An 18,809-nucleotide genomic window follows, 5' to 3' on the forward strand; every position below is an offset into this window, starting at 1 on the left:
TTATTGCAAAGATAAAGAAAAAATATATTATCTTATTATAAACATTTATCATGATTTATGTGATGTTAACACTACTTTGTCAATTTCATTTGATTTTACTTTAATTAGAAAGGACATCATTTACAGTTCATAATTTTAGGCTAATTTTTTACTGTCCTCCAATAAATTAAAACCAACGCTACAATAATATATTCTAAACATAGGTCATTAATTAAAAAAATTGAACAAATTCTCAATAAATATTCTAGATTTAAAAAAAAATTAAAAATTATTCCATTTAAATACATAATATACAAACCTACATCTTTTTGCAAAAGGCAAATATTCTCTTACAGTAACAGGAATACAATAATGAAAGCAAACATTTAAAAGAAAACATTTATTTGCAAAATGAAATAATCGATCTTTATTAGAATTCAGAGTATACTGTGTAAGTACTTTTCGTTTTGTATATAAATAAATCTCGCTTAAAATAAACAAAATAATATAATAATTAATAATACATCGTTTCTATTCGAGACCAAAAAGACTCATTTAAACTTCCAAGAACCTATATGTCAACTTCATAAAATATCATACATAGCGTACGTCACTAGGCGCCTATCGCGGCGATATAAATAAAATTATCTATGTAATATGTACAGCGCGGGGCCCCCGGGGGCCTCACGCGTCCAGCTCATCTTCCCGCTGGCTCGAAAAGTAGCTAACGAGGCCCCCGAACACGCTACCCTCCTCGCGCCCAGCCTCCTCTTTGACGCGCTGTGGCTCGAACTTGGGCTCGGGCGGCGACGCGCGCGGCGAGGCCCCGGGGGACTCCGAGGCGCGCTCTGCGGACGCGGGGCGCTCGGGCGGCTTGTCGATGCGGTGCACGTCGGGGTAGGGCGCGAAGGGCGGCAGCGGCGCGCGCGGCGCCGGCCGCACGTACGGGTAGTGCGGCGGCAGCTCGTGGCCCATCAGCCTTTCGGGCGGCGGCGCGCGCATCATGTCGGGCACGGGGCCCCGCGGCCCCGCCGCCCGACCCATGTCGTGCATGTGGCCAGCTCTCGCGATGTCTTGCAGCGCGCGATCGCTGCTGGGGGGCCTCGACATGTCATGGATCGGGCGGTCACCGCTGGGGGGCCTCGACATGTCATGAATCGGAAGGCCCCCGCTAGGGGGTCTCGGCAATTCTAGCATCGCCCGATCGCCACTAGGGGGCCTGGACATATCGTGGATCGCACGATCTCCGCTAGGGGGCCTCGACATATCGTGGATCGGGCGATTTCCGCTGGGGGGCCTGGAAATCTCGTGTATCGGGCGCTCCCCGCTGGGGGGCCTCGACAAATCGTGAACCGGGCGATTTCCGCTGGGGGGCCTCGACATATCGTGTATTTGTCGATCAACACTAGGCGGTCTCGACATACTGTCATGGATTAGGTGATCTCCGGGAGGTCTTGACATGTCATGTACTGGCCGATCTCCTCCAGGCGGTCTCGCCATGTCATGCATGGATCTGTCTCCCCCGGGATGTCTTGACATGTCATGCATCGGTCGGTCTCCCCCGGAAAGTCTTGACATGTCATGCATCGGTCGATCTTCCCCGGGAGGTCTTGACATGTCATGCATCGGTCGGTCTCCCCCGGGAAGTCTTGACGTGTCATGTATCGATCGATCTTCCCCGGGAGGTCTTGACATGTCATGCACCGGTCGATCTCCACCGGGATGTCTCGACATGTCATGCATCGGTCGGTCGCCCCCGGGAGGTCTGGACATGTCATGCATCGATCGACCATCCACGGGAAGTCTTGACATGTCATGCACCGGTCGATCTCCATCGGGATGTCTCGACATGTCATGCATTGGGCGATGCCCCCCGGGAAATCTCAACATGTCATGCATCGGTCGGTCTCCCCCGGGTGGTCGCGACATGTCGTGCAGCGGCCGAATCGGTCCCGGGGGCCTCGGCATATCGTGCAGCGGCCGAATTGATCCTGGGGGCCTCGACATATCGGGCATGGGTCTGTCACCGCCTTGCGGTCTCGACATGTCGTGTGCGGACAGTCGATCCGGTCCCGGAGGTTTGTTCATATCGTGCATGCTCTCCCTGTCGGGGCCAAGCCGGAGCGCTTCCCGCATCATCGACCGATCGTCGCCAGGGGACCTCGACGCATCGTGCAACATCGGCCGGTCGGGACCGGGCGGCCTCGGCGCATCGTGCGCGGGCGGCCGGTCCAGACTGGGCGGCCTCGACATAACGTGCATGACGGGCCTGTCGGGCGCTTGCGGGCGGGGCACGTTGTGCATTCCGAGCCGTTCGGGTCCGAGGCGAGACAGGTCGTGCATGATGGAGCGCTCGGGGCCCGGCGGGCGAGTCATGTCGTGCATGATGGGGCGGTCGGGGTGCTGCGGACGCGGGTCCCCGGGCTTCGCGTCGGAGGGGTAGCCCGGCATGTACTGGCGCATGTCGGGCGGCGCGCGCTGTGGCGGGCCGGGCGGTCGCGGCGCCTGCAGCAGCTGCGCGTCGGGCGGCGGCGCGTAGGGGCCGTAGGGCGCGTAGTGCGGCGCGTAGGGGCCGAGCGGAAAGCGCGGGCGGCCGTCCTTGGTCTCCGTGTGCTTGATCTTGGGGTGCGACTTGGGCGGCTCGGGCGAGCGCTGCGCGGGCGAGCCCGGCGGCGACTGGTACTCGGGCTCGGTCTTCACCTCCGCTTTGATCTTGATCGGAGGCTCCTTGTCGTCCTCCGGCGCCGAGTTGGGCGGGGGAGTGGGCTGGGGCGCCGGAGATCCGGAGGGGCCCTCGGCCGTGCGGGCGGGCGGCGCGGCGCGCAGGCTCATGACGGCCGGCGGGCGGAGGGGCGCGGCGTGCGGTGCGGGCGGGCCGTGCCGCAGGTGCGGCGGGTGCGGCGAGTGGTCGGGGCGCGGGAAGGGCGCCGGGCGCATGTGCGGCGGCGGGGGCCCGGGCGGCGGTGCGCGGTGCTGCATCGGCGGGTAGGGCATGGCTTGCGGCGAGGCGGGGCGGTGCAGGGCGTGCGGGGGCGCGCGGTAGGGGCCGGCCTGCAGGTGCTGGTAGTACTGGTAGTTGTGGCGCGGTGCGTTGAGCGCGGGGTGCGGGGGGTGGGAGGGGTGCATCTGGTACATGCCCTGCCCGCGGTATGGCGCGTTGCCCGGCGAGTACATCATCGAACCTCTGCAATGAGAATTACAGAAAACTCATTTTTTTTTAAGATTAGTTTTGCAATAACAAATCTCAAAAGGCGTTATTTCATTACAGTAGAGGTGCTATTTCAATTGTACGCAATAGTGACAAAACATCAGTGGCTGCAGCTCTTGTCTCAAACACTTAGAGCGGGATTGTGGAGTCTCCTGTCAGCATGTAAAAGGTCTAAACATTTCTTTACAAATCTTAAAAGAATGAAGCCTTATTATAATTTAAATTAAATAACGGGTACATACAATACCACAATGAATACGATAATTTTGAATTATCGATATTTGGACCGTTGCACGAGTCGTGGTCACGACGGGACCGCAGTGCTAAAATAAAGTTCGAGCTGCCACAGGCAGTAGGTATTGAACTACCCGCTTTCTTGTTCTTTTCGCTGGTACATAACGAGCTTCAAGTTAAGAGTGAATAGGCAACTTCTAGGCAAGCGCGCTCCATCTTAGGCTACATCACTTGCCATCAGGTCTGATTTCAGCCAAGCACTAGTCTGTACATAAAAATAAAAAAAAAACAACGTCACTATTTATTAACTTTCATTTAATTTTTTTTAAAAAAAGAATATTAGCCACGTCAAATGACTAATATTCCCCTTTCCTCTCCAACTAAGCGTCAGGCTTGTGCTAGGAGTAGGTACGACAATAGTGCAACGGGCGGGGTTTGAACCGTCGACCTTTCGGTTTTCAGTCCACTCCTTTACCGGTTGAGCTTTGGTTGAAATGAAGACTTTAATATCGTGGAATATTACCTGTATTGTTGGTTGATCATATGCGGCATGCGTGTTATAATACTGGGCTCTTCGGTGACCGGCTTGAACGGCTGAGGTGATCCCGCTACGGACAAAGTACCTAAAATGTTCAATAATGTGTGAATGATGAATGATGATATATATTAATAAATCACACTAATATTAATACGTTAACTAGCGACCCGCCTCGGCTTCGCACGGGTGCTTGAAAATAAAACCGCGTATGTTACTCGGGAAGGCTATAGCCATTCTATTGGTGAAATAATTTTCAAAATCGGTTCAGTAGTTCCAGAAATTACTTCCTGCAGACAAACTTTATTTCTATATTGGCTGATGCCGGCAACTTCGTCCGCGTGGTTTTACGTTTTTCAAAATCCCGCGGGAACTGATTTTCCGGGATAAAAAGTAGCGTATGTGTTAATCTGGGGTATAATCTATCTCCATTCCCAGCCAAATCTGTCCGGTAGTTTTTGCGTGATTGAGTAACAAACATCCAAACATCCACACTTTCACATTTATAATATTATATTAAGAATTGGGATGATATTAGTTAGTGTGGATAAAGGAGAAAGTTTGTTGTTATGTATGTGTGTTTATTATTCTTTCACGCAATAACAACTGGCAGCTAAACCACAAGGTTTGACAGTTCTAAATTATTTATTTAGGTTTGTCTGTCCTTTTCTTATTACATTATTAGGAAAAAGATGCGAATACTCTATATCATATACTCTATATCTATCGGTGCCAATTATATACTTGCGAGTATCTAATCGACTCATACATTATGCTTGTAAGTGTTATTTAGGGGATGTAAATGTGAATTTGTACCTTCTCTCATAGCGGGGTGGAGTTGGTCGGGGCGGCGGTCTTCCGGCGTGGCAATGCCTCGCAGCTCGGCGCGAACCTACAAACACAACGTTTTCACTGACCGCGTGACGATGAGATTTTCCATCATCCAACGATATAAATGTTCCACTAGATGTGGCGCTTGATAGTAACAACATGCTCCAAAGAACAACTATTTCAGTAAAAATTAAACTTGCAGGATAACTGTCAGGTCATCTTATAATAATTTTTCATCAAAGAAAGACGCTCAAACACATCAGGCACCGTTGTCAAGAACTCTTTTCAAAAATAAAATACCTGCAATCGAGGCGTAGCTGGAAACCGTTGATCCTGGTAATCGCCTGGATGCCTCGGCCCCATGGGACTGTTCCCATATGGCCGGTCCGGCTGCATCGGCCGCATCGGAGGCCCGTACCCCATCGGCCCCATGAAATCTGGCTTTTCCTTCTTCATCTTCTTGCTCTCTTGTAGAGCCAGTCTTGCGAGGCGTTTCTCTTCCCGTTCTTTGGCTTTAAGTTCCTTTAGTTTCTCCTTCTCTTCTTTTTTCTGTATTCTTTCTTGTTTCCGTGCCTCTTTCTCGGCTAGTTTCGCTTCGCGCTCTTGCCTCTTCTTTTCACGCTCGACCTGAAAAACGAGATATCTAGATATTGAGAGAGAATGTGGTTTTAGCTTTTATCCCTAAAAATCTCACTTTTTAAAAGATTTTCATAATCACATTCATGTGATTGTTTTTTAAACTATCCTTATAAATATTCATGCAAACGTTTTGAACAAGATTTTTAGAATACACAACAGAACTTAGATTTAAATTTTTGATATATTAATATTACCGTAATTTGAAATAAATTTTCACCTGATTCGGTCGTAATGGACCCGCATCTCCATCCGGTTTTAGATCTGAAAAAAGAAAACTCTTTAACTTGAGAACCTCTTTCAGTACTACTAAAGGTCGGACCACATTACAACAGCGCTGCGCGGCGCGTCACTTCTTATCAAATATTCTGTCGTAGGCAACTAAACCTTCACTATAACTTGTCCCATGATGTTGGCACCATTGCAAATCGCACAATAATAAACCCTTAGTTCTAGAAACCAGCAATTGTGCCAATAAAACGGCAGGGGACAAGTCATAGTGAAGCCAGTATTAGCCATTTCAACAAGGGGAAATGCTTTTATGCCTTTTTGACCTGCACGCCATCGATTGCATGCATTGCGTACGTGGGATCAGTCTATGTTCAATAATGGCTCACCTTTGATCTTGACGCCGACGAGTTTGGCGAGCGCGTCGTCGCCCGCCGGCGCCGCGCAGGACGAGCCGCCGCGCCCGCCGCGACCGCCGCGTGGACCCCTGACATTATAGGTTTTTGCTTATAAAAGGATTAAAAAAAAAAAGAAAAAACGTTTATTTTTTAAAACTGTGCCATACATTACGAGTTAGGTTATCCCAGCGTCTCTAATACTTGAGCAGTAAAGTCAAAAGACCTCAAGCAAAAAAAGCGTCGGAATAAACTGTGTCATGTGTGGCACAACCCGAAAAAAAAAGTCCCAACTCAGCATAAATGCTGTATGCCTTGCCCATACACAAAAACATACAGCTCTGGTTTTCAGCCGGAACCCCGATTCGGGTGGCGCCACGGAACACTTCTTAATTCTAACCTATATCTACAACTAACCTATTTACTAACAAACTTCAAAATAAACGTACATTTTTACAATTTTCAATAGGGACGCTCGAACTCGTCCAAAGCGATAGCTGTCAAAGGACCATGGGCATTTTTGTATGAACTCTGGCCTGATAACCAATAGAGTTCTAATGTATGTTAATTTATTGCTTATAACCCTACAGTTACGGTAACGCAATAGTTTATCTCATGAAGCCACGGGGACTGGTAGTCGAGGACATAAAAAAATATATTTTTGTGACGGTTTTCTTGTGAAAATTCAATCAACAATGGAGAAGTTCATTTTCATTTTTGGTCAGCTTATCACTAGGGTAATTATTATCATTATATTATACCTAAGCAGAACCTTTGACGAGAAAAGCTTGATGGCATGAAATGCAAGTTGCAACATTGGTCTTCTCAGGTACATAATGGGCGTACGAACAAAAAAGTTTCATGACGTCAGTGAAGACATTTTTCGAGAATAGCATACATAGGCGGCGGTAATCACTATACATCAAGTGATCCGCCTAATCGTTTGCTCGATATTTTTTACTAAAAACAATTTGAAGAAACATAAAAACACTTACCGGCTTCCACGACCACCCCTACTGCCTCTACCGCGTAGAGGCCTCGGCGGTCTTATCGGCGTTACTTGATTTTCTTGACCTTCTGAAAATATAACATAGTAATCACTTAAAATATTGTTTGCTGAATAACTGATAACTACCTAGCGCAGGCGTTGTTCATATTGAAATGCGGATGTGACCTAGGTACTGTATTAGTTTTATAAGTCGCATCGGCAAAGTCGTTTGCCCAAAAAAGCGCAAACTAACGCTGACTAAAATCGAATGTACATCAATGAAATATAGATCTTATTACTTGACGTTAAAGACTTTAAATAAGAACAACAGCTCATGCTATTTCGCTTATAATTCGCGCTTACAAAACATGACGAAGGGAACAACCAATAGCGGACGGACGGGCGCTATGATTGGCTGAGATTTTCACGCCATTCAAAAATTTGATTTCTGCGCAGGCATATCGCCTTTTGCCGCTCGTCATCTTCTTAGTCGCGTCTAAGATGAGCTAAACTATGAAAATTTAAAGCTCCTTTGGGAGATCCCTACCATTTTTCCCTGGTGAAGAAAGACTGCTTTAGACAAGAAACTTTGCAAGCACTTACCTTACTACGTAGCCCAAAAAGGATGCTTGCTAAAACTTGTTCCATCTAAGTTGGAAATCTGCTGGTTGCTTTGGCACTTACCCGGCGTTGGTTCAGTTTCCTCAGTCTTGATGGAAGTGACTCCATCCGGCAGCTTCTGGAGAGGAACTACCGCAGTTTTGGTAGCCAGGTCCGACATCGCCTTCTGCCGCTCTTCATCCTCCTGGTCGCGGCGCCGCTTCGCACGCTCGCAGTCGGAGTCAGACGTGACGTCAGAGTCGTCTATCTTGAACTCGTCTGAACTGTCCGGCATGTGCTTGCCGCTCGACTTGTGCATCTCCTAAAATAGATATCGAGAGCTCATAAATCCATATTATAAATGCGAAAGTGTGTCTGTCTACTAGATATTCACGGTGCTTCCGTTTAACTGTTTTTGACGAAATTTGGTAAAGACACAGCTTGCATACCAAGGCAGGACATAGGCTACTCTGTTTCAGAAAATCCAAGAGTTCGTACAGGACTCTTAAAAACCTAAATCCACGCTGACCAATTCGCAAATATCATCTATTTTGTAAAAAGATAGCTTATATCCACTTCAACCATAGATGTACAAATATATATTTTTATCCCGGAAAATCAGACTTCCACGGGATTTACTCGGGAGGATACTCACATCCTCTGACTCAGTGTTGGGCATCTCGGTGTAGTTGATCTTCTTCTGGCGCGTGCGGTGTTTGGGCGACCAGTCGTTGACGTCGTCGTCGCTCAGGCCGCCGTACGTCACGCGCGCTCGAATGACGTTCCCTTCCGCGTCGTACTGAGTGAGACCGCTACGTTTGCGGGACTTCTTCGACTTGTCCCGTTTGTCTCGTTTTTTCGGTGGTCGGGACTTTGATTTTGACGATTTTGATCTACAAAATTATTTTGAAGTTTATTTTACGTTTATTACTTACTTTAAAGAAAGTTGTAACAATAAAGAGAAAAAGTGGACAGGGAAGCACTTATCTATTAGATATTATAAGATTATATAAGAGATTTCTACCCGTGATCCTTGGCAGTGCGAGAGGTTGTAAAGGGAGTGAATAGGTACTATGAAGATGGAAAAGGTTTTTCTTGTTGGCTCAATCATACTCACTTGTTGGACCACTCCTTAGCGCCGGCGGACTCACTAGAGCTGTCGTCGAAAACGCCCTTCTTTTTCTTCACTTCCGGAGATGACTCTATTAATTTTTGACGATCTGTAAAATTTCAATTTTGATTTTACCAAAGTACATTGAAAAATATTTTTAGAGTAAAAGTTTTTGGAGTCCAAGATGGCCAACGTGTTTTATTTTTGAGAAAACGAAATAAGTGTCATTTCACAGAAGTTTCGGGTTGCTGAATGAAAATGACGTCTGTTTTGAAATTGAAGATGTCCAACAATTTTTTTTTGATAAATCGATGTAGGTGTCATTTCAAGGAGTTTCCAGGTGCTGATTATGAGAATGACGTTCATTTTGAAAACCTAGATAGCAAGCTTATTTTTTAAGTAATCAAGATAGGTGTCATCTCATAGGATTTTCGGGGTGTTGATTAGAAAAATAACATTCGTTTTGAAATCCAAGACGGACGTGTTTTAACCTTTCTTTTTCTCCGGTCTGCAAATTCGCCGGATGGGTTGATCCGACGAATGAGATCCGGAGCTATCCCGTTCAGCGGAAGAAGATATTTCCTCTGACGAAGATTCCATTCTGGAATCAAGCAAAAATTATTACATATTTATAATAAGCAACTGATATATTAAGCGAGTTTAATTTAGTTAATAGTCGTATCGTCATATCGTAATAGACATATTATCGTTGGTACAGGATCAAATCGAGTGTTCGCTTATTTTTTTTTTCGAAATATGTCACTCCGTAAGGCATCTATCTACATTTATAAAACCACTTACTTGCGTAAGGCCTTGTACAACCGTAACAGAGCCCTAGCCTCATCCGATTGAGGTTAGGATAGGGCTCCGTTACAGCCGCCAATCTGGCGAAGCCTGGAAAATCGAGTGAATACCTCCCATCGCTCCGCGTCGTTACGAACACATTCCACTAATAAGTGGTGTACTACATTCTCAGGAGAGTTCCCTCATTCTATAGTTCACTTTGACGATATGTAGAACTCACCCCGTATCCTTGAAGTCCTCGTCAGTTTCGTCGTCATCCTCAGATGGCACCTCAAGTGAGTTCAGCTTGCGTGGCTTTCTGCGTTGCTTTTTCTTTGATTTCTTGAACTCTACGGGTTTACCCTGAAATTACACCCACACTTAATATTGTGAGCGCAAAAGTGTGTCTGTCTGTCTGCTAGCTTTTCGCGACCCAATCGTTTAACCGATTTTGGTGTTTAGTACAGAGTTATCGTACATCCCGGGGATGGACATAGGCTGTTTATCAAAGTTCCCACGGTATACTTTAAAGGCCCATCAGTTTAACCGATTTATATGAAATTTGATACAGAAGTAGCTTACTTACATCCCATAAATTGAACTTCTGCAACGCAAAACGTGGAACTTTTTATTCCGGTAAAGCAGTTTCCATAGGATTTTAAAAACCCGAAGTCGCGGGTATCACTCAGTTATCTATACAAAACAAAAATCAATTGCCGCTTGTATGAAAGATCATGCTTGACTACCTGCTCGATAGCTTCTCGTTCAGCCTTCAACTTCTCTTCTTCCGCTGCTTCAATAATGGTCGATATGTCCTTCCCGCGACCCTGATTGCCCGCACTGGTGGTCGGTTCTACGTACTCCTCCTGTGAATGTAACAATAGTATTGTTTAATTTTTACACTAAGCGCTTTCAAGATTATCATCATCAGGGAGATTTCCACTGTTGGACATAGGTCTTACGGTACTCGGCCTCCTCTGACGACCAGCCGCTACTGCTCTCCGAGTCTATGGCATAAATGTGGAAGTGCTTCATACCTTGATGGCTGAGCTGATGAGCCGGTCATACTCCTGCGAGCGATAAGACACGGGCAACTGTTTCCGAGCGCGCAGGCGGTACACGGCCTCCTCTGACGACCAGCCGCTACTGCCCTCCGAGCCTACCAGACAAATACAAAAAGATCTTGTAAACACTTTCTGAAAGCCAAAGCTTTAGGATCAACTGACATTAAAGATTTGGATAGATATATCCTTTATTGCCACACAAAACATTATTTACAAAGAATAAAAATAAATAGAAAAACGGTCTTATCACTAAATTGTATTTTAGTTAGTGTCAACGTGTATGCCCAATAAAAGCGCTTGATTCCGCAAAAAAACTCTGATATGCAAAATTTTAGAAGTTCACTTACAAGATACGGGGAAGAACCCTCACTTAACTGATTACTCACTTACCTCACTTAACTTAATTGATTTTTTTCTTTCCTATATAGAAGAATGATATATGTACCTGAGGAGTCATCGTCACTCCCTTGCTTCTTCTTCTCATCTCCAGAAGGCTTCTCCTCTTCGCTGCCCTGCTCTGGGGCTTCTAACTTCTTCCTCTCTCTCTCCGCTTCTACGGTCACTAGTAACTCGTCGTATTTTGTCAGTTCTTTTTCTAACGCTGATATTAGCCTTTCCTGCAAAGTGATTATAAAAAAATATATATATATAAAACTGTATTCTACAATATGTAATATGTCTACAATTTATATCAATACAGTATTATTATTTGAAAGGAAATTATTTCGTGGGTGTTACAAAGTAAATTGGCGTAACGATCGGCCAATCGAAGCCATCATAAAACTGCCTAAAACTTCGTCTTTTTGTACCTGGGGTACAGAACTTGGGATTCACTAGGGGACACATTGAGTAAACTGCCACAGTTATTCGGGTGAATGTCCCGAGAACACTGGTCTTTGATATGTCCTTGTGTGGGATTCGCATGAGGTGCGATGTCGTTCTCGCAACGTCTTCGCACCGCAAGTATTGTATCCCTCTATATACCGCATCATGTTTAGTAAATCGATCCCGTAAAACCGGCATCAATCATTATTGCAATCGCAATCGGTGTTATTGGTTAATACTATTTTTGTTGCAACAATACAATGTAGCCAATAGTAAGCGAGCGTCAACCAATCAGAGGTGATTGCAATCGGGACATTGTAGCTATCATTCTACCCAATAGCTACACACTACACAGCAGCATTTTGTCCCGTAGCGAATCCAAGGCTTCACCATCTCACTCACATGGTTACACGGCGGGCAAAACCAGTCTCCCTCGGGCACCACAAACAGCATGGGCTTGAGGCAGCTGGCGTGGTAGCCCTCGTCGCACGCGTCGCACAGCAGGATCCACTCCGGCTGCTCCGCGCTGCCGCAACGCACGCAGAACCCTTCCTCTTTACGCGCACCTAGGGCACAGAATACTTAATACTACTACCGGCACATCGGACTGTCCGCACACGTTCATTTGTGAGGGTAAAGGTTTAAATAAATTTAAAAAGTAAATTTGGTAAGCTTGCATACATCAGTATGCAAGCTTACCAAATTTCAGCAAAATCGGTAAAACAGCAAAACAAACAGACAGATACTTTTGCGAATCGCATTTATAATATTAGTATGGAAGTATGAATCAATGTATGAATGAATGTACTTTTATTGTATACCACAAAATTAGTACAGAAGAACACAACAAAATATAGGCAGGTAGGTACAATTAGGCGGCCTTAAAGGACGTAGCTATAGATATTAGAGGTAGGTGGTGCAAGTATATACAAAGTATAATTGTATAAATAAACTATGATGACTATTAGACCAATTACAATCCTGGTACCTTTAAAACTAGAGTGAATAGGCATCTTCTAGGTAAACATGTCCCATTTGAGGCCACATCATCACTTTCCATCACATGTGATTGTTGGTCAAGCATGTGGCTATAATAATTCAAAAATCAATGTAACCTTACCTTCCCGCAATGTCCTGGCTAGTTTGAGAGGCTGGGCAGAATCCTCAGCTTCCAGATCTGACTCGGGGGAGAATTCGTGATCTGATTTGTTGTTGAATTCCACTGTTGACAATACATGAATTCATTACAATTTTTTTTTTAACATATTTTACATGGGTCATGAAATTTTTATATCACGACTTTGTCCGCGTGGTTTCAGGTTTTTCATAATCCTGTGGAAACTCTTTGATTTTCTAAGACAGAAAGTAGCCTATATGTTTATCAAGGTTATAAACTATCTCCATTCCAAATTTCAACAAAATCCGTCCAGTAATTTTGGTGTGAAAAAGTAACGAACATAACACACACACACAGTTTAACTTTTATAATACTAGCTAATGCCCGCGATATTGTTTGCGTGGATATAGGTTTTTAAAAATTCCATGGGAACTCTTTAGATTTTCCAGGACAGAAAGTAGCCTATGTGTTTATCCAGAGTATAATCTGTCTCCATTCCAAATTTCAACCAAATCCGTTCAGTAGTTTTGGCGTGAAAGAGTAACGAACATACAAACACTATACACACACACAGTTTCAGTTAATAGTGTGTAGTGTGATACTTAGGTGTCATCACTCATTGCACTAGCGGCGGATTAAACCTGTTGGAGGCCCAGGGCTGCAAGGGCTGCATCTCTGAATAAGACTTTTTTATAAGACTCTGAATAAGAATTAGTCTCTTATGGTAATATTTGAAAATCAAAATGTGGATGTGGAAACATTGCATGTGCCAAAACACCAAGGCTGAGATCTATAGTATACTTTGATATTGCTCAGATGTAAGTTTCAGCTAAAACGAGACAGATTCATGCTAACGCTGTCACGTTTTAACAGTGTCTGAAGACTGAGCAAAGACTGACTCCTTTTCTCGCTTTCAAGCTAGGGCTGTACTTACAATCAGGCTCCGGCTCGTAGTGGTCAAACAGCGGTTCGGAGTCGCTGTCAGCATCAGGTCCCGTGGAGTCGGACGCCCGCCACGTCGCGCTGTGCTTTTTACGCTTTTTTGTGTCAGATTCTGAACTACAGCCGCTAGCCCGCCATTCCTCTTCATCATCCTTGGACTAGTAACAAAAAGTTTTTTTTTAAGGATAGTAAAGAAACAATACATATAAAACATAAAATGATTTGTTCACTTTTTTTTAAAACAACCTTAACACAGGACACTGCCGCCCCCCCTCCCCCTAATTCATAAGCGTAGCCTCCATCTTGAGAAACAGAACCATGAAAATCCTGCTGTACCAGGTACAGGTACAGCCACAAGCACCTGCAAGGAAATTCAAAATGGCGGCAGTCACATAAGATCGGCGAAGACCGATTGATACAGGGACTCTGTAGTATATCAACAAAGCGACAAAATAATCACAACTGTATCTTACCTTGTTATGTGTCATTCTCAGTTCCTGCAACGCCACTTCCTCCATTTGTCGGCCTCTTTGATCTTCATACGTCGTAAAAATCTACAACGCGACAAAATAATCGCAAGTATGTCTTACCTTCTTCTTATGTATCATCTTGAGTTCCCGCAATGCCACCTCCTCCAGATGCCGCCGATCAGCTTCCTCCTTGATCTTCATCTGCGCGATGCGACGCGACTGTCGCACGGGGGTTCCGTCCGCGTCCACCTCTTCCGTCGCCTTCGCTGGTTGTTTCGACTTGTCTTTACCTTTTTCTTTGCTTTTTGGCTTCTTTTTTATTAAATTCTTCTTTGCTGACTTTTTACCTGCTGCCAATTTTAAAACCAATAATGTTCAGTGTTGATTCCGCATAAATTTGTATTATTTCTCCAAAAAATATTTTTGACTATTTTTCTTAAGATATAAAATATTACTAACACAACACAAAAGAATGAAAGTAAAAAATAAAATTTAAACTGAATTATTTAAAGTAAAAAGTAATTTTTCAAAATAGATACCTAAATTATGAAGGGTCTCCTCTTCAGACTCACTTGAACCCTTGGCCAAAAGTTTCGCTTCCACTTTTTTTCTACAAAAGAAAAAATCTTTAACTCCTGACAAAAGAGGTATGCCATATAAATTAATAATTGTTTTTAGTTTACCTGCTGGATGTGTTTATCTTCTTAGGTTTGATTTTCAACCTTTTGCCACAAGTTGCCGCTTCCTCTTCCTCGCTTTCACTCTGAGATTCACTTTTGTCACTTGCATTCGCATTTAATAACGACCTTTTGACTGCTTTACTCGACTTCTTATCACTAGCTTTATCACTTTTATTGTCATTGGACTTTACAAAATGTTTCTTTTTAAATTTGCCCTTCCTGGCTTTAATTTTCTTCCTACTAGATAAAGGATCCGTAACTAAATTTGCATTTGAATTGTAGTTCTCATTGTTTTCGTGTGAATTTGCATCTTCTTTGTGGTCAGACAAATCATTGGAATGTTGTACGTTCACGAATTCAGCGGAGGTTGCTAAACGTAATTTTTTAGGTGGCAAGTCGTCATCTGGCTTAACTATCTCATCTGCACTTTTTTCTTTCTCATTTTCACTATTTTCCTCACCTTGATCAGAAGAGAGACTACTTTTCCTCTTCTCTATAATACTGTTTTTATTATTCTGACAGTTGTCAGATTCTGACACAGAGTTTAAAGGATCTTTACTCAGATTCCTTTTAACCTTCTGTGTGACCTGTTTTTTCTTTACTTTGCCTCTAAGCTTCTTTTTTCTACTTTTATTTGCATTTTCACAGTCTGTCGTACTTTTATCGTTTAAGCTGCTATCTCTTTTTTTATCAACACGAGAATTGGAATTTGAACCATTCGATTTGTCTAAATCTCGTTTACAATGTTTCTTGCAATCTGTTTTTAAAGTTTCTGCAGAATCATTAGGTTTCTTTTTTAAAGTACGTTTGTTGGCTGGCATTTTACTTTTCAATTTAACACTTTTTCGTTTAGTCTTTTTACTGGACACGGTGACATGGTTTTCGCCGTTACATTCCTCGGGCGGGGTTTCTTCTTCAGTTTTCGTTTCATTTGTATCTTGTTTTATTGCTTCAGGGTTGCCAGTATCATTTTCGAATCCATAGCCATCACCGTAAAAATACATCACAGGTTCAGAGATCTCCTCACCAAAGAAATATGCACTTTCGCAATCAGCACCACTTCCTTCTCCTTTTATAATCATAACAGGTTCTTCTATTGCTTCACTAACCGATTCTTTCACTTCTTCTTCTTTTGCTGTTTCAGTTTCATCTTTCTGTTCTTCGTTTTCTTCCTTCTTATTGTTTTCTGGAATAGTTTCCTCTGATTTTTTTTCTGATTCTATATTTACATTGCCACTAGACTCTGTTTCATTAGTGTCTTTTACATGATCCTTACATTCTATATTGCTATTATTATCAGTACAATCTACATCACTGTTTTCTTTCACTACTTCTGCTTGCTTATTATCATTACTCTCTAGAGGTGCTTCAGATTTACCTTGTTCTTTATGATCGTCGCTTTCGTGTTCAGACTCAGATTCAGGACTTAGGAACTCTTCTTCATTTTCTTCATCAACATCTGACGATTTTGGAGGCTGAAAGATATCTTAAATAGTTTGAGAACACTCATATTACACATTTGCCTTAGCCTAAATATATCAGCTAATTGTTTATTCTGCAGGGCAGTAAACTGGGTAATTGTGCCACTACTTGATGAATACTTAGTGAATGCTGAGTCTGCCACATGCAATGGCCTAGCAAATGTGGCATTACTATTTTATATGTTTATTGCTTCTAGTAGTTGTAAAGTGCATGCCTAAATAGATGTGAAGTGAGGTTGTATTATGTGTATCAACTTTATAGGAATATTATTTATAAATATGGTATTTAATTTTAAAAAAAATGTGGGCAAGATATGTGTAATCAGTTCAAAAGTTAGTATTTACCTCTGTTTGTGGCGGCACCACATCTGCACTGCTGGAGTCCTCATTGTTGTTGGACACGATTGATGGAGTAATCTCTTCCCCGCTCTTAAGTTGCCCTATGATTTTTACCAACTCTTCTCGATTGCTGAAAATATAATACTCAATTCTACTCTATAGGTTCTGAGACATACAAGTAAGAAGTACTCAATTTTTTTTAAATACTCCCAAACATTAAAGATGTCTTGCAACAAGTTAAAAGTTTTTATTAAATGCAAACCTATAGAAAAATCTTGTTTCAATGTTCAAGGATTATTTAAAATTTTAAAAGATCAAAAACATTTGTTTGCACAATTGCATGTACAGAGCATGTAACACAATGATTTTACAACAATCCACAATCTGTAAGTTTTTATAGTTTTATTTTGGTTAAGTTTAGATTTTTTAGTTTTATATTGACATCCAAAAAGTTTAGATGACCTCTACCAATTTTAGATAAAGCACTTGAAGCCTTCAATATGTTTACCAATATTTATCGCATACCTAGCTATCAGCTGCCACGTCTCCTCATCCTGGTCTTCGCGGTAGAGGCACAGGTTGGCCTCGTGGTCCACCTGCAGCCAGTACACACAGCCCTGCTTGTCTCTGCCCACCGGCTCCAGACGCAGATCCTGGCATGATATGCCACTCACCGCTGCTTTGAACTTGGGGTGACATGTGAACTGATATTCTAGCAATAACTGGAAAAGTATTATCTTGTAATAATTCTGTGCAGAGTTTAGGCCAAGGTCCAAAAGGAACCCTAATAGGATCACTTTGTTGTCTGTCTATCTGTTATGTCAGTCAAGAAAACCTATAGGGTACTTTTTGTTGACCTAGTATATCATGCCACCAATAAAGAAAAGAAGATGAAGAGATCATCAGTACCTAAATAGTAAAAGTAGTCAAATTATTTACTAAAAATAAATTCCATTGGATTTTGTATGATGAGCAACAAATAATCAACACCTGGAGGAGGTCCATTGAAGCAGACATTAAAAGAGTGGGACTCTTGTGGAACCATATCAAGGCAACAGCCAAAGATAGGGAGACAAGGAAAACAACTGCTCCATCCATCCATCATCATAAGAAATAACATTTAGAGAAGAACCAAAAAAAAAAAAAAAAAATGTATGTTGTATTAATTACGCTCTTCCTGCAAAACAATGTGCAAACCATTTATGATTTAGAAGCAACTAGAATGAAAATTAAGAAAACCCATTAAGTTAAGATTAGAAGGTTGGCTTTGCATTCAGAAGCCCACAAATTAGTGCTTATGTATTGTAATATAATGATTATCACTGTGATATTTTGTTTTTTAAAAAGAGCAACTGCTGAGTTTCTTGCAAGCTCTTCTCAGTAGAATTTTCTTTCCAAATTGGTGGTAGAGTCTTGACATTTCATAAGTGGCACAAGCTGTGCTACATGACATAAATAAATTCATTTCATTTCAACATTAAACTCATAAACCTAGCATGAAAGGTAATAAATGGCTAATGATCTTAAAAAAAAACACTGAGTCACTTACTTTCAATATCCGCAACTTGACTTGAGTGCTAGCTTTCTTGTATGAAAACCTTTCTATTTCCCAGGCCTCTTGGTGGTACCTCTGTTGGTGACAAAACTTGATGAGGGACCTCTCCCATCGATTGCTCTGGACAGATTTCAACGCACGGCGCAATAGCCGTAAGTGGAGCTCCCTCAACGGATCGAGCACTAAAAGAACAAAACACTCTCAACATGTTTGCCAAGTTTGTTTATATTGTATGTGAATACCGCAGAATGTTAACTCACCTTCCTGGGTGTTCTCTATTAATTCTTGCAATTTGGCTATCGTAGGGACGTCTAGATTATACAATTTACCAAATACTTTCAAGAAGGAGTAGATAACGGCGAAATTAGGATCATTCGTACATGAAATTTCTCCATCAGACGCCATCGTCGTCAATTATTAAGCCTTTTTACTTATCATCGCTGAGTGATTTTCACTACCGGTAGATTATAGTTACACTTACTACTATTAGATTATTAGAAAACATGTACATGATTCACGAAAATATCATTCTACAATCACTGAAAGCTTCATTCCCTATTTTCCTAAAATAATAAAATAAAACTCAATGACAGCCATCGCTACCATAGACAACGGATTATTTTTCAAACTTCTTAAACCACAGACTAAAGAAAATACCACAGATTATACATTGGAAATAATATACAACTGAACAGGGTGTATAATTCAAATAAAAACTTCAAAATATTTTTTATCCATTTGAGACTATTTATTCTACAAAGTTGGAAACTCAAGTTGGTTACAACCTCATTTCGAGCATTTTTTCAAC

At 42.7% G+C, this 18,809-nt stretch overlaps 1 protein-coding gene across 12 annotated transcripts; it reads right to left on the minus strand.

Annotated features, from left to right (window-relative positions):
- Positions 1-364: 364 nt before the first annotated feature.
- On the minus strand, positions 365-18,615 carry LOC123869650 (remodeling and spacing factor 1). 12 transcript variants are annotated; one of them, XM_045912639.1, is made up of 27 exons: positions 18,262-18,615; positions 17,996-18,183; positions 16,972-17,168; positions 16,453-16,576; positions 14,630-16,101; positions 14,486-14,556; positions 14,067-14,296; positions 13,469-13,634; positions 12,538-12,639; positions 11,820-11,983; positions 11,038-11,209; positions 10,566-10,687; positions 10,275-10,394; positions 9,770-9,891; positions 9,237-9,346; positions 8,752-8,854; positions 8,290-8,527; positions 7,719-7,956; positions 7,042-7,123; positions 6,041-6,138; positions 5,644-5,687; positions 5,088-5,414; positions 4,773-4,848; positions 3,945-4,044; positions 1,996-3,163; positions 1,704-1,761; positions 365-1,625 (listed from the first exon to the last, which is right to left on the minus strand). In XM_045912639.1, exons 1-27 carry the CDS (start codon positions 18,404-18,406, stop codon positions 664-666), a joined length of 6,999 nt encoding a protein of 2,332 aa, XP_045768595.1. In that variant the 5' UTR covers positions 18,407-18,615; the 3' UTR covers positions 365-663. The 12 variants fall into 12 exon arrangements, with proteins under 12 accessions (XP_045768595.1, XP_045768596.1, XP_045768594.1 ...); XM_045912640.1 differs by lacking the exon at positions 1,704-1,761 and having other exon boundaries at positions 365-1,276; positions 1,355-1,399; positions 1,868-3,163; XM_045912638.1 differs by having other exon boundaries at positions 365-1,276; positions 1,355-1,399; positions 1,556-3,163.
- Positions 18,616-18,809: the final 194 nt, after the last annotated feature.

This window comes from Maniola jurtina, chromosome 11 (genome assembly GCF_905333055.1).
Source record: "Maniola jurtina chromosome 11, ilManJurt1.1, whole genome shotgun sequence".
Lineage (NCBI taxonomy): Eukaryota > Metazoa > Arthropoda > Insecta > Lepidoptera > Nymphalidae > Maniola > Maniola jurtina.

Excerpts from the sequence above, each read along its gene's own strand:
- LOC123869650 (XM_045912629.1), bottom strand. The coding sequence starts at position 18,406 with ATGGCGTCTGATGGAGAAATTTCATGTACGAATGATCCTAATTTCGCC. Across the intron at positions 17,169-17,995 it reads TCAAGTTGCGGATATTGAAA|TTATTGCTAGAATATCAGTT; the intron begins GTAAGTGACTCA and ends ATACTTTTCCAG. Across the intron at positions 11,210-11,819 it reads TTTGCCCGCCGTGTAACCAT|GAAAGGCTAATATCAGCGTT; the intron begins GTGAGTGAGATG and ends ATCACTTTGCAG.